Below are 13,725 nucleotides of genomic sequence, written 5' to 3'. Positions count from 1 at the left end.
GCTATCAAGTTGGTTTGTTTGTTTTGTGTTCTTTCATTTAGTGAGCTTGTAAAACATAATAAAATTAAAGAAATGGGACAAAGAGTTGACTGGTCACCTAGAAAGCGATGTAAAATAGTACTATTAAGTGAACAAGGCTACAGTTATGAAGAAATTATAAGAAAAATTGGTGGAAACTTAACCAAAGGTGGCATTTCTAAATTTTTGAAGAGGTATAAGGCAACTCAGTAACTACAAAACCAGACTGGTAAAGGCAGGAAAAGGTGCACACAAGCAAGGGATGATAGAAGAATTGAGAGACTGAGCCTAGGTGACAGAAGAAAATCATACAGAACGAAAATCATACAGAACGAAATGGCGCAATTCAATGTGAAGTTGAGTGCAAGGACTGTTCGTAACAGACTGGAGAAATTTGGTCTCAGTGCTAGAATTTCACGAAAAAAACCATTGTTATCTCTCAAACAAAGGTTGAAAAGATTAAACTGGGCTAAAACCCATGTTAACTGGACAGCGGAACAATGGGACAGTGTTATTTGGAGTGATGAGACCAAAATCTCCCTGTTTGGTAGTGATAGCATAAAATATGTGAGAAGAAGAATCGGAGAAGATTTGCATCCTGATTGCATTACACCTACCGTGAAACACCCAGTTAGCGTTATGATATGGGGTTGTATGACATCAAAAGGTGTGGGCAGAATTTGCATGATAAATGGCAATATAAATGCCCAAAAATACATAAATGAAATACTTGAGCCCAAACTGAAGCCTTCCATACGTGATCTTTTCCAAGATAATGAAGCATTTATATTTCAACAGGATTCACTGCTGCTGCTGTGTGCAAAAAGTGGTTTCAAGATAATCATATTCCACTGTTGGAATGGCCTGGGAATAGCCCAGACCTTAACCCCATCGAAAATCTATGGAACCGACTAAAGAAACTGGTTAGTGAGAAGCAACCCAGCAATAAAACGCAATTAATAGAAGCAATAACTCAATCGTGGTTTCACATAACAGCTGCAGAACTAAAAAACTTAGTTCAGTCCATGGGAAGGCATTGTAAGGCTGTAATTAAAGCAAAAGGTTACCCAACTAAGTATTAACTGACGGTGAGAATTGTTGTATAACTCATTTTTTCTGTGTGTTTCAATTTTCTTCTTTAGAACTACTGTTCTAAAAAAAATTCCTTCATAAAAGTTATTGCATTACATTCTTGATTAAATTATCTCTCCATTGATATATAATTTTATGGTATTACTCCCCAAAAAAAGTGGTGTTATGAGCCATCAAACCTCAAAAATACACTTTTCCAAAAGGTTTCCACAATTTTGGCCACTAGTGTAGATTCTCCACCAGGTATGTGGTACAGAACAAACTATTGAAAGATAGTGTATTTTCAACACGGTGGCTGGTATCCTACAAGCACCAGTTTCTGAGTTTTACCTGTTCCTGTTTCCTGGCAGTCCCTTTCAACCCCTGGAAAGACTGTTCCTGAGGGAGGAAGGGTTCAGTGAGAAGGAAGATAATAAAATCAGCCCCTTCTCCTCCAGTCTTTGGAGCTGTGTAGACAGAAAAGAGAATAGGACAATTTAACCTTTCTCCTAGCTGCAGCCCCTGAGCCATGCAGCCCAGACACATGAAACTGCCTTAGAGCAAGTCTGACCACAGGTCTATCAAGGGCAGTGCAGGCCATTCTGATTGGCAATGGCTCTCGTGAGATCTTTCACATCACCTACTACCAGAGCCTTTCAAGTGAAGATGGTGGGTGACTGCATGGAATGTAGATGCTGTGTCACTGAGCAATGACCCCAGGAATAATCTTTCCAAGGACCAAAAGGGGGTAGAGAGGAACAAGTGAGAAATTCACATTTGTGCGTGCTTTTAAAAAAAAGTGTAAAAAAAATTGAGGCTAAGGGCAACTGCATGGCTTGCGATCAATCAACAGTTATCAGTAAGCCAATGACTAGCAAATAACTCTTCCAGGTAAAAACAAATATATCCAAGAAATAGAGAATATATTGACCCTGAAGTTTAGACCTTAAATCTAGTTTTTTTCTTTTTATGTTTACTAAAAGAAACTTTGTCCACCTTAATTAAATAAGAGATACCAGCATAAACGGCCAATAAACTGTCAGACACTGGAGTGATCATTGAAGCATTTATAGTGAATATAGTCTGTGCCATTACAATGTCAGAAGTCTGAATTGTGTGCATCAGCTGGAAATCACATATATATACTTTTTTATTCCTTTGTACTCAAGGAAAAAATATTTAACAAAATCTGAACTCATCAAGAACACTTACCAGCTTTCTACAAAAAGATTAAAGCCTATAGAACTGGATCAGCAACCACATCTAAATTTTCTTCCTTAACACCCCAATTCTAACATAGATCCATTTACCTGAATGGAGCACCAACTTTCTCAGAACAGCAGCGTAGCTGAGCTACATCTTGTGTCCTAATTAGGTACCTGCTGGCTTTCAATAACTGCTGTAGGTAAAACAGGTCAATAATAAATTATGAAAACCAGATTTGATACTTGGTGGTTGAGATACATTCATCACACAGTTCTAACATACACAACCATCATTTTTTTCTCAAATATTTTTGGGTATACACTTATTAGGGACAAGCACACAATCCCAAGACTCTGCGTAGAACTACAATGGCCAACTATCCTAACTTTCCCACTACCTAAAGGGGAAGGATGCCTTCGGCCACAAAAAAGGCTGTGCTGGGGATTGTAGAACCCATGTGGACAACCATGCTGGACTGAAGCCAGAAACTGGAAGAAAATGGGTAGAAGCCAATACAGTAATTTTTTAATCTTTCCAGAACTGGGACCCATTTCTGATTTGAGAGCCAATTTTAGTATTTTATATACCTCATTACATCTTCTCTTTCTTATATTAAATTGTTAGTATCAGTGATGTACAATTTGTGTCATGGTGTCCTGGGCATTTCCCTCTCCTGTGTTTTATTACCCTCTCAATAGCATTTTTCTATAATAGAATACTGTCCTGTCTTTTGCCACTATTAGATCCTTTCGTTATGAATACTCTTCTCATTATGAGTTGGATTTCAACAAAGTACTCATGCTGTGTGCTTGCTGATGTAGATCTTCCCCTCCTTCTTCCACAGTCACTAAGATCTCTAAAAAGCTGGTGCTGATGGTCCTGGGACCCATATGGACCAAAACAAAAACAAAAACAGGAGCTATGGTGAAGACTAGGAGCCAAAGCAAATGGCTCCTGCCTCACTTGGACCAATAGAAGCTCCATTGTTGAAAGAGAAAGATGGGATGATTGGCTGCCTGGTTCCCCTGGTTACTGTAGTCAAGGTGCCTGGCCTTTTTCTACAAATAAAAGTTTCAAGGGGTTACCACAAGTGGTCATTAATGAGATCCAGTCCTGTATTTTTACACACAAAACTGCTGCCATGGTACATTTGTCATATACAATCAGCCATACACACAGATGCATTTGTTTGTGTCCTGGTGATTGATTAATGAGCACACACACACACCACCTTGTGCCATATTATTCTGCCTTCTTCGTATACATGCATGCATTTCGCGTGCAGTGCATTCTTATCTACAAAAAAATTAGTACTTACAGGACATCCTTGGATGAGTCTTTGTGTAGTTAATATCTGATCATCTCTGCCCCCATTCTGCTTTAGCTAGGAATGTAAAACAGTGAACATAATAGTGCAAGATTTCCAGGATGAGAAAAGCATATATTTATCCACAGATGATTTGAGTAAATAACTGTAAAATCCTAGAAGGAACATTTTCTTGGGCGTAATCCCTAATGCATAGACTGGTGCAGGATTCTGAGCAGACATGCTAAGACTGCTCTCTTAATTTCTCAATTTTTAAAGAATGTCATTTGAATGTACTTTTAAAAGAGATCATGTTTATATTGAAATGCAGGTAATCTGTAAGGTTTTCACATAATTTGTGTCACTGATACATCTTTGAACTAAATTTGAAGGTGTGGGCTCTGCTTTCTGACTCAGAAAAAACATATAATTCTAGAAAAGGGAAAATGAAGAATGGGAAAAGACCTGGTCATCAAAGCTATTTAATGCTCCAGTTATCAAAACTAGACTTACAAAATAATACACTGATGGTACCTCACACCACAAAAATTAGCCAGAATGCCCTCAACCAAAACATCTTTGAGCTGGAAAAACTGTGGAGAAGTTAGGTTAGTTTGCACATTGTTGGTAGAAATGTAAGTACATTGAAGATTTCTGGAGAAAAGTCTTACAACAAATCACCCTTATAACAAGCTAAACCATTCCCCTGAAACCAGAATTAATTTTCTTAGATCACTGGCAAAATCAATTACTTCCACAGATAAGACCTGATTCAGGAAAAGGAAGGCCAACTCAAAGATGATTGAGAAGATACAGGTCTCTCATGCAATCTCCTCAGACTTCATGTGGAGAGTTGCACATTTTATTTGAAAGCACTTCTACATAAAATTCAGACTCCATATTAAAACGCATTCTATGAGAAACAAAGCTGCTTCTCTCTGTAGCGATAAGGTTTGGTAATGAGCAAGAGTTTTATGTTGCGAACATCTTTCAATAAGTGACTTCCCATGTGAAAATTGAGGTGCTAGGACTGCATAGCTACTATCTTAGCAACTGAACATGTATATTTTCTTGAAAATCATGACCTGTTGACAAAAGGTTTGTCCATGAACTTTCAACACTGAAATCCACATAACTTAGTAACATATACGCTTTGATATTCTGTAACATGGAGAGAGAATATATGGAATTAAAGATATTTTCTTTTTGACTCCCTTCTACCAAGTCTTCCTCAAACAAAACATTTCTTTAACAAAGGCTTTTCCTTATCAAAGGAAGACTTAATTAGAAAAGGTCATTTTCAGGATGCGTCAGAGGAAGGGAATCGTAAGATCCACTCCACTGTTTCCAATATGGGGATCTTAGTGATCTTAGCATCATCATATTGAAAGGAACATATCACAGACCTGATCTATGTAACCTTTGTATTGATGTATTTGCTTAATTGCAGAAGTCAAATCTTCACGGTCAGTGTGTTCTGTTGGAGTGTGAAGTCTCAAAGCATAAAGGAGTACAATATACTCTTCAAACCTCTTAGATAGGCACAGCAGAAGTTCCTGTAGGCTACAACTCTCAACACATTAATCACACTTTAAGTACAAAAATGGCAGATTAATATTCTTTGCATTCTAGCATTTCTCTCTTGGAATAGACCTGAACATTCTACTTGTATTCCTTTTTGTCTAGTGTGGAGAAGGTTCTCTGCTGCAGTAGATTTTTTGGTGTTAGATACTTCTTGGCTCCTTGAAGAACATTTGGGCTTGCTGCAGTACCTAATATCAGAGGAATGTGCACCACAGCAGGAGGCTGTCACTGCAAAGGATGAACACAAGCAGGAATGGTATAGGATCCAAGTCTATAGCATTTGGGTGAGATAGACAGATGGGACCTTGTTTAGACTGACTGGTGTGCACTGTTTTAATGCACTTTGACCAGCAAAGCAGTGCAATTGATTTAAGACAGATCAAGTAATATGCTCTACTTATATATGATCAATATACCACCACCACCCTGGGGCCATTTGCCTAGTAGGGAGCTCATGAAATCTGCTGACATGTAGGAAATTGTGTTCTTGAAACCAGGTTCACTATTTGAAGTTTCTTTACAAGGGAAAAATGAAGCATTCCTATCAACCACCACCATATTCTAAGCAATAGGCAACTTTAAAGGGGAACTTAATGGCTGCATAGGTAAGCATTGAGCGAACACTGCATCATTCAGTTAGTTCATGTGCTATGAGCCTGTTTATTTAGCACAGATAATGCTTGGGCGAGTACAGTCACAAGGTGCATGGTGAGGTGGGGCAGGCAAGTTTTCCCTCCCCAAACACCAGAGGACAGAAGAACCCAACTAATAAATGTGTTTTGACTTATATAACATAAAAATTATGAGCAGCCAAGCCTAAACTACAGGAGTTGGAATAGGCTCTGGTTGCTGAGGGAGGGGGCAGCAATGTTTCCTCAACCTCTATGCTCCACTACACTACTTATCACAGGAATTGGCAAACTCCCACTTTTCTATATTTATGTAGCTTTTGAAAAGGATTTAGTTACAAGATTTCTCATGTCCTGGTGCCAGCACTACAGTTATGTTACAAATGCATAATTTCTTAGTACTGACATCAGTGTGCATATAGTGGCACTTTGCTTATGGAATTTACTTCATCCTTGCTTCCTTTAAGACAGCAGGCCAAAAGGTTTCTGTTCACCCAGACTTTTAATTGACAGACTGGTTTTTTAAAACTGGAAAGTCTTTTTTTAAAGCTGAATTTGGCGTTATTTAATGCTGGATTTTAACCAATATCTTCTAACATTTTGATTTTATTATTTTTATGTTGTAAGCCACCTTCGGTAAGTTCCTGGAGAAGTGGCATACAAATGCTTTAAATAAATGAAAGACACAAGAGGATAGAACTTTGTGCAGGGCTTCCTCCATGAATTCCAAGGCTTGACATTGCTGCAAAAGTAAGCCACAGTTGTGTTCCAATGCCACTGCATGCCTTCAAAACAGGCATACGTGCAATTCTGGATAAAGTGCTACAATTCCTGGGTTACTAGAAAAAATTCTACAAATGTATTTTTATTTGTTTACCCTTATGATCTAAGCCATGTTATATAAATAACAATTAGTGAGCAAGTAGACTAAGGTCTCTGGAATAAAAGAGGGTTCAATTTCTCTCCCCAGCTATCCTTTACATAGCATTCATTTCAAGCCTTAAGCTGTAATTCTCACGGAAGCTAACCTAGCATATATATTAGGTAGTTTTATAGGCAAGCCTAGTCAGATTGCCTGGATTTTGTTTTGTTAGTATCTTTTTCACTTTTTATGCTACCTCCTCATGCCGGTAATGACAGTCTTATCGTGCCTCTTCAAGAAAGCGCGGAATAGTGGAATTGTCTCCCTGCACTGTAAAAGGAAGACATTTGGCAGTCAGCGTTGCACCATTGTCCTTGTTGGAGGTGTTAGTCTTTTCATCAATTTAAGCTGTTTTTCTCCTACGGAAGCAAGATGTTGGCTTGGCACATTCCAGTTTCTCTAATACAGGAGACTGTCTCAGCCTCTAAATCTTGCTCCATTTATTGTCACCTCTCCCCCTTAGCATAAATGGCCTGTTCAGGACAATTTACAAATGCTAGAACACAGGTGATACATTTAAAATGCTTTCTGTATTAAAGGTATGTTGATACACATATTCTACCACCAGGATCATGTTCTCAGTCTGTATCTGTAATAGGTTTCCAGAATAGGAATACTGGAATGTTTTCTTAGAAAAGAAAAATGACAAGCGAGCATATTTCTACAAAAGGAAACAGAACCAGGAATAGGCCTTAAGATTTTTAGCATAGTGGTCTTCAAATGACATAGTGAGCAGTTATGAGAACATTCTTCAAATTTCTTTCCTATAACTACAACAAAAGTAGTTGTAGGAAAGGGAATTAAAACAAGCCAATTTTGCAATCCACACAGACTCTCTATTCCCATGAACTGCTAAACCAGAGCAGTAGACTTTCAGAAGTACTCTGTAAGGGGAAGCTAGCAAACTCAAAAGTGTGTATGCCAACAAATAAAAATCTTGTGCCATTGACCATTCATATTATAAACCATTTTGGTTAAGTAGGAATATATACCACATTCATTTGGAGAGGGTTGTTTTATAGGACTTGCAGAAATAAAGAAAAAGTCCCTAACTCTTGGGTCCTGTGAGGGTAGGGCTTTCAGCCAGTCTCATAGTAAACATACCTGGTCAATTGTTTTCAGAATTACTGCATAATTGTTGAAGAAGTTTGTGTATGGTTGCAACTGCTGGCCAAATTTAATGAATATGTCTCCTAAGTTTGAGGCTGGGCTCCATTCCTTAAGTCTTTGTGTTAATTGTGCCAAAAACCACCTGCATTTGAAAAGAGACAAGAGTGTTTTTCTCTTAGTATCTGGCTCTAGGCAAGTTTCAACAGATGATGATAACAAGCTCAAATATTTAAGAACACTGTCTTCCCATTTGAGAGAGACATGCATTAAGGCAGTACCTGAACATGGTCCCTATGGAGGCCATGCTGTCTGCCTCCTAACCTCCACTTGTTGCTTATCCAAAGCAAAGGACTCGCACTGCTTTTTCTCCACAGCATTGGAGCAGGATATGCTGCAGAAGAGCCCAGGAAACATCGTCTTTCAGACAACACAGTATCCATTCGGAAATAGCTGCCCAATTACAGGGTGAGACATGCAGTCTTTTGTGTTTTCTCCCCGTGAAAGACAATCAGCCAACAAATCAGCAACAGCCAAATTCCATCTGGTCTAAGTTTGCCTTCCTCTTATTGCATTCACTGCAAAGCTGAGGTGTGAACTAAAGGGTTCTTGGCCCTTCACCTCTTAGCCTATAGCTGGCAGATAGTACTTGCGGATGAACTTTACAATTTATTTCTTGCACAATCAAGTCATGTTGTTGCTGTAAGCAGCTTTGGGTCGCTTTAGGGAAAAAAGCAAGATATAAATACTTAAATGTTCCAAATGTTCCTCTTCCAAAGTTGCACACTATCCTTTTTCAAAACAACAAGATTGGGAACCCCTGCATTAGGCTTCCACAGGTGAAAAACAAGACACAATTTTAAGAAGAAAAAACAGGTAGATTACAGGTTAAGAAACCCTATTTCCACCACCCCACTGACAAAGACAACTTTTTGTTTGAAAAAGTGTTGTGAGAGTATTAAGTTTCAGTGTGTAATATTCTGTTTGATTCTCAATATCCAGCTTAGCAAGAAATTTCTTGTCTCACAGATACACAAACTGCTCCCTCCCCTAATTACCAGAAACATTTAGCTGGAAGTTTCACTGAACCCAACAAAATGCATTAGTAAATTTTTATCTTAATATGCTTCAGAACCATCTCTAGAAGGTACCTATTGAGCTGTAAGATGTCCAAAATATCAGAGAAGATTATCTGAACGTTGGCATAGCTTAGGATGGGTCGATTTGATGCTAAAGCTGCTTTCAGAGGCTTAGTGTAAACATCTCTTATAGTTTCCAGCACGTGGACATAATTCTTCTCACTGATCAAGAGTTCCCTGGCAAATCTTTCTCGTTTCTCTGGTGTGTTCTCCTGAAGTTTCCCACTCTGAAAGTCAAGCCATTTGAAAAAATGAATCAACATTGCAGTTTGAATGTTTTTGTGTCAACTGCCTGGAACAGTGATGGCTTGGGTTATTTGAAAAAGATATTAAAATATCTTCATTATTTATTTCTCACTGTTCTGAACCTTCATAATTATGCCAGATTTATCATCTGAATAAGCACTGGGATAACCATAGTTTAGATATTGATTCAAAATAGGGGGGGAGCCACTTTTCCCCTCCAGTTTGCTGTAGTGGTTAAGAGCGACAGGACTCTAATCTGGAAAAGCGGGTTTGATTTTCCACTCCTCCGCTTGAAGCCAGCTGGATAACCTTGGGTTAGTCACAGCTTCTTGGAGCTCTCTCAGCTCCACTCACCTCACAGAGTGATTGTCATGAGGATGATAATATACTTTGTAAACCACTCTGAGTGGGCGTTGTTCTGAAGGGTGGTATACAAATTAAATGTTGTTGTTATTACTTTTAGTTTCCACTCAGTGGGTTGCCTCTTACTGGGTCATAAACTGTGATTCTATGACTCCATTATTAGCAGCTCTTACTCTTGCATAAGGAGCCTTCTGCTAATGCAAGAAATTCTGCATCTGTAGAAGACACATTGCACTGCAGCAAACTGTTGCTGTTGCTGTTAGTGAAACTGAGTCATAGGTTCCAAGTAGAGGTAGGCACGGACCAGGAAAAACCCATGGGCCATTGGGCCATGGTCTGTTGCATTTCACAGACCCGTGCCAGTTTACGGGCCAGTTTGTGGGTCCATGCCCGCCAGTCAGCTAGAGCAAGTGACACCGGGAGTGCTTTAACCCATGTCTGGATTTCCAGGCAATGGATCAACGGACCAGCTGAAAAGTCATGGAAAACGGGCATCCCACGACCTGCTAGTTCGCGAACGCCGAACCGGCCCAGTCCCTGTGAAATTTTGGTCCATTTTCCAGTCCATGCCCACCTTTAGTTCCAATTATAGATACATAATATAGTTCCACTTGCACTGTTACATAGTTAATCTGACAAAATATTTAATCTGAAGCTGATTTGGGAAACAATTTTATTATGGAGATACAGAAACTCTGGCTGTTAGTTTCCATACTGGCAATGTATACATTACACTTCTCATTAAATTTAGAATCCGAACATGCCTATGGAGCCACCTTACACAGAGTCAGACCATTGGTCTATCAAGGTCAGTATTGTCTACTGCCCAGGCTCTCAGGAAGAGGTCTTTGACATCAACTATTATCTGATTCTTTTAACTGGAGATGCTGGGAGTTGACCCTGAAACTGTATGCGTGCAAAGCAGATGCTCCACCACTACACCATAGCCCTTCTCCACTCAGCAGAGCAGTAGACTGAAACATAAATCTGGACCACTGAAGTACTATTATGTCTCTCTGCTCTGATTAAACTGCTCAAACCCTGTCTGAGAATGATGTGACATAACAAAATAAAGAGACATTAAATAACTACAGCAGTTGCTTCAGCTAGCAAATTGCTTAGGGTACCTTAATTGATGCTCCAACACTTGCTTCTGGATTGCATTCAGTCAAAAAAACCTGTCTTGTGAGCTCCTTGTTTTTATTATTTTTCTTGAACAGGAAACATGATAAAAATTCCAAAGGATTGTCCTAAGAAATCATAAAGATAATTATTCAAAATAAAACATGTATAACTACTTTCCCAAGCACAGACAATTATAGTAAACAGATTTACAGTGGACTATAATCAGACTAATTCCAATCAGAGCTTCATAGGACCCAGTCCGATAGGAATAGAGACTGCACGAGAACAGTATTTGATGGTTTAGTTTATAGCATATAAAGGCTGGAATGATGTATACATGGGAGGCTGCTAGAACTTATTCTGCATAAAGGATTATTTTGTATGAATATATTCATGTTGGGATCAAAGTTTAAAACTAAGTACTCATGTGGATTGCTTCCTCATATAAACTCAGATGCTTGAGCTAGTGGCTGCAGAACCAAGGAGCATTATTATGGAACAGTTCAGGGAAATCCATGTTGGGAGGGCTTTTGAATGGTATGTCCCTTAAAGAAGACACAACCAACCTGACATGTTTAGACTGGCCTCCCTATTCTCTAACAGCAATAAGAACACCCTTTCAAGCTTCAAATGAAGAAGTTTGTAGAAGAGAATATTTTTGGTGGCTGTTCCACAAGAGGGATACCCATGCTTCATGGGGCTTGCTGGTACCCATTATTTTTGTATCGAAAAACTCTTATTACTGATATTTTTGCAATATTACACATTCTGTTTCTAAGCAACAAATACTGACATTACAAAATATCACACTTATTTGCTTCCAAAATGTCCAGTTATACTTAAGGACACCTTCCACTTGCCACATCTAATACCTTCTGAAAAGTGTGGGTATGCTAGCTGATCAACCTCTCAGGGACTCGGGCATCAGACCTTCATGAGTTGGGTCAGAGATGTTTCAATGACAAAATTCACCCTTCCAACTCATCTTCAGATCCTTTAAATTGGCTCTGTTTGGTTTATTCATGTTTTTTTCATATTTTTTATTTTCTAGTTGCTTTGAATATTGGTATGAAAAACATATACATGCATCAAACAAAACGAACACTGTGCAACAATCCCCAGTAGAAAGGAAACTGATTTTTTAAAAATAGCCCCATTATGAGTCAGGGAGGGTAGCAATTCCATTTTAAAAATACAACAATTGTAGCTTACGTAGTGTCCTCTTGAGAGTTCAATTAATCCATCGCTCAAAGCCTTAACTATTTCTTGGTTGTCTTGAACTTCAGACCAGTTCATGGCATCAAATACAATCTGACCTGCACGTATGGTGAATATTATGTTAGTCACTTTAAAATATAACAGAGGAGGCATTGGATGGATGATCAGCACTTCTACTTCAAAATGTAATCTACAACAAACTGGACTGTAGGATTCAATGTGCAAATGACTGTAAAGCTCGCCTTCCCCACCCACCCTTGCTCCAAAGCTATTAGCTATCTCCTCAAAAGCATTTTGATAAGGGGCCTGCACCTGACCATTGGATCTCACTAGTAAAATATAACTGAATGAGGGCAAAATTGATTAACTCTTTTTATAAGGCTGTTTAATTAGGCCTAATTCACTGGCGAAGAACAGCTATTGGGAGTCTCATCTCATTACTTCTAAGGGATCCATGAATGGGTCCAAGTACTTTGAGGAATACAGTCACACAACAAGTGGCCTAAGGATTTGACCATACATCAATAATTGTTGCATTATATTGCATCTCAGTGGAGAAAAAAGACAACAGGAAGGGAACGCAGACTAGAATCTTGGTGACTTGGAATTGGACATTATTACAGCCAAATGGTACAAAAAGATTTTAAAATGTATACAGCTTGTCGAGGGCTGGTTCACTCAATCCCCAAATCCTTTTCCATAGAATGCATCCCATGGGAAGCACATTCATGTGAAAAATATAATAGCAATCCAAGTACTCCACATATGCGATGAGAAACTTCAGACATCACTCATGCCTTTTGTAATCTAAGTATGTAATCTTTATATTTGCAGAGCAGGCATATATATTCAGTATGCATACTTGAAAATAAAAAATAAAGTAAGAACAGGAACATTATAATTTTATGGAGCCAGTGTAGCGTAATATTTAGAGTGCTGGATTAGGATCTAGCAGACAAGGGTTTAAATTTCCATCCAGCCATGAAGCACTGACCTTGGGCCAGTCAGTCTCACTAACCTATTTTACAGGGCTGTTGTGAGGGGGAAATTGGGAACGGAAAACCCAGGTACATCACTTTAATCTTCTTGAAGAAGAAGAGTGACAAAATGCACTAGATAGACAGAGGAACTGGAAATAACTTTCAACTACCTCATGAAAATCTACATTTCAAAAATATCACGTAATCTTTTTACTCAGTGTTATGTGTTCAAAATTATTTTGGCAGTAAAAAGTGAGAAGTTACCAATAATCCTGTCAGTCATTTTCATCTGTAAATCATACAAGCTTGGTCTCACATGTTTCCTGACAGTCTTCAGTGTATCTTCTAAGAGTTCTGTTAATCTCAGCCATATCTGCAGTTTTTCTTCAGTGAAGTACAGGAAAGGTGGAAGGTTGTCTTTCTCATTTCCCAACCATTCACTGAGGACTTTAAATGACATAGCAAGTGAATGTTTTTCTTGAATTACTCTACCAATCAATCTCAGATACTTCTTGTTACTAGTATGTATGTATAAGGGCAACTAAATTACCAATAATATCATAAAAGGTGAACAGTTGTGTCCAGTATCCTAAATTGGAAACTTAGTCAAAAATTATATGTATAAAGCATAATAAATGCATTATAAATTTATCAGACTGTTTAAATAACAGCTAGCTGTGTCATTGTGTGAATCAAAGCAACACTAGAACATCTATATAGAAAAATGGTAGCAGAGTATTTGCTTTTGCCTTTTTTGTCTAAAATATTTATTTGGACCTCTAGCCTTTCTTCTACACATATGAAACAATAG

The 13,725-nt window shown here is 38.4% G+C and overlaps 1 protein-coding gene across 2 annotated transcripts in view; it reads right to left on the bottom strand.

The window, feature by feature from the left end:
- The window catches only part of ECT2L (epithelial cell transforming 2 like), a 67,923-nt gene that overhangs the window by 6,312 nt on the left and 47,886 nt on the right, over positions 1-13,725 (bottom strand). Inside the window, exons 12-21 of one of the 2 annotated variants that reach the window (XR_008597962.1) lie at positions 13,179-13,361; positions 11,929-12,032; positions 10,719-10,841; positions 8,995-9,209; positions 7,841-7,988; positions 6,933-7,006; positions 5,008-5,164; positions 3,614-3,679; positions 2,400-2,488; positions 1,441-1,556 (exon numbers count right to left, since the gene is read on the bottom strand). Coding sequence is in view for 1 of the 2 variants with exons in the window: in XM_054992985.1 (XP_054848960.1) it covers positions 2,400-2,488; positions 3,614-3,679; positions 5,008-5,164; positions 6,933-7,006; positions 7,841-7,988; positions 8,995-9,209; positions 10,719-10,841; positions 11,929-12,032; positions 13,179-13,361 (1,159 nt within the window). In the remaining variant the exon portion in view is untranslated. The remainder of the gene's footprint in view (positions 1-1,440; positions 1,557-2,399; positions 2,489-3,613; positions 3,680-5,007; positions 5,165-6,932; positions 7,007-7,840; positions 7,989-8,994; positions 9,210-10,718; positions 10,842-11,928; positions 12,033-13,178; positions 13,362-13,725) is intronic. The other variant, XM_054992985.1, reaches the window with a different exon arrangement.

Source organism: Eublepharis macularius, chromosome 1, assembly GCF_028583425.1.
Source record: "Eublepharis macularius isolate TG4126 chromosome 1, MPM_Emac_v1.0, whole genome shotgun sequence".
Lineage (NCBI taxonomy): Eukaryota > Metazoa > Chordata > Lepidosauria > Squamata > Eublepharidae > Eublepharis > Eublepharis macularius.
This window is presented reverse-complemented; position numbering and strand designations above follow the sequence as displayed.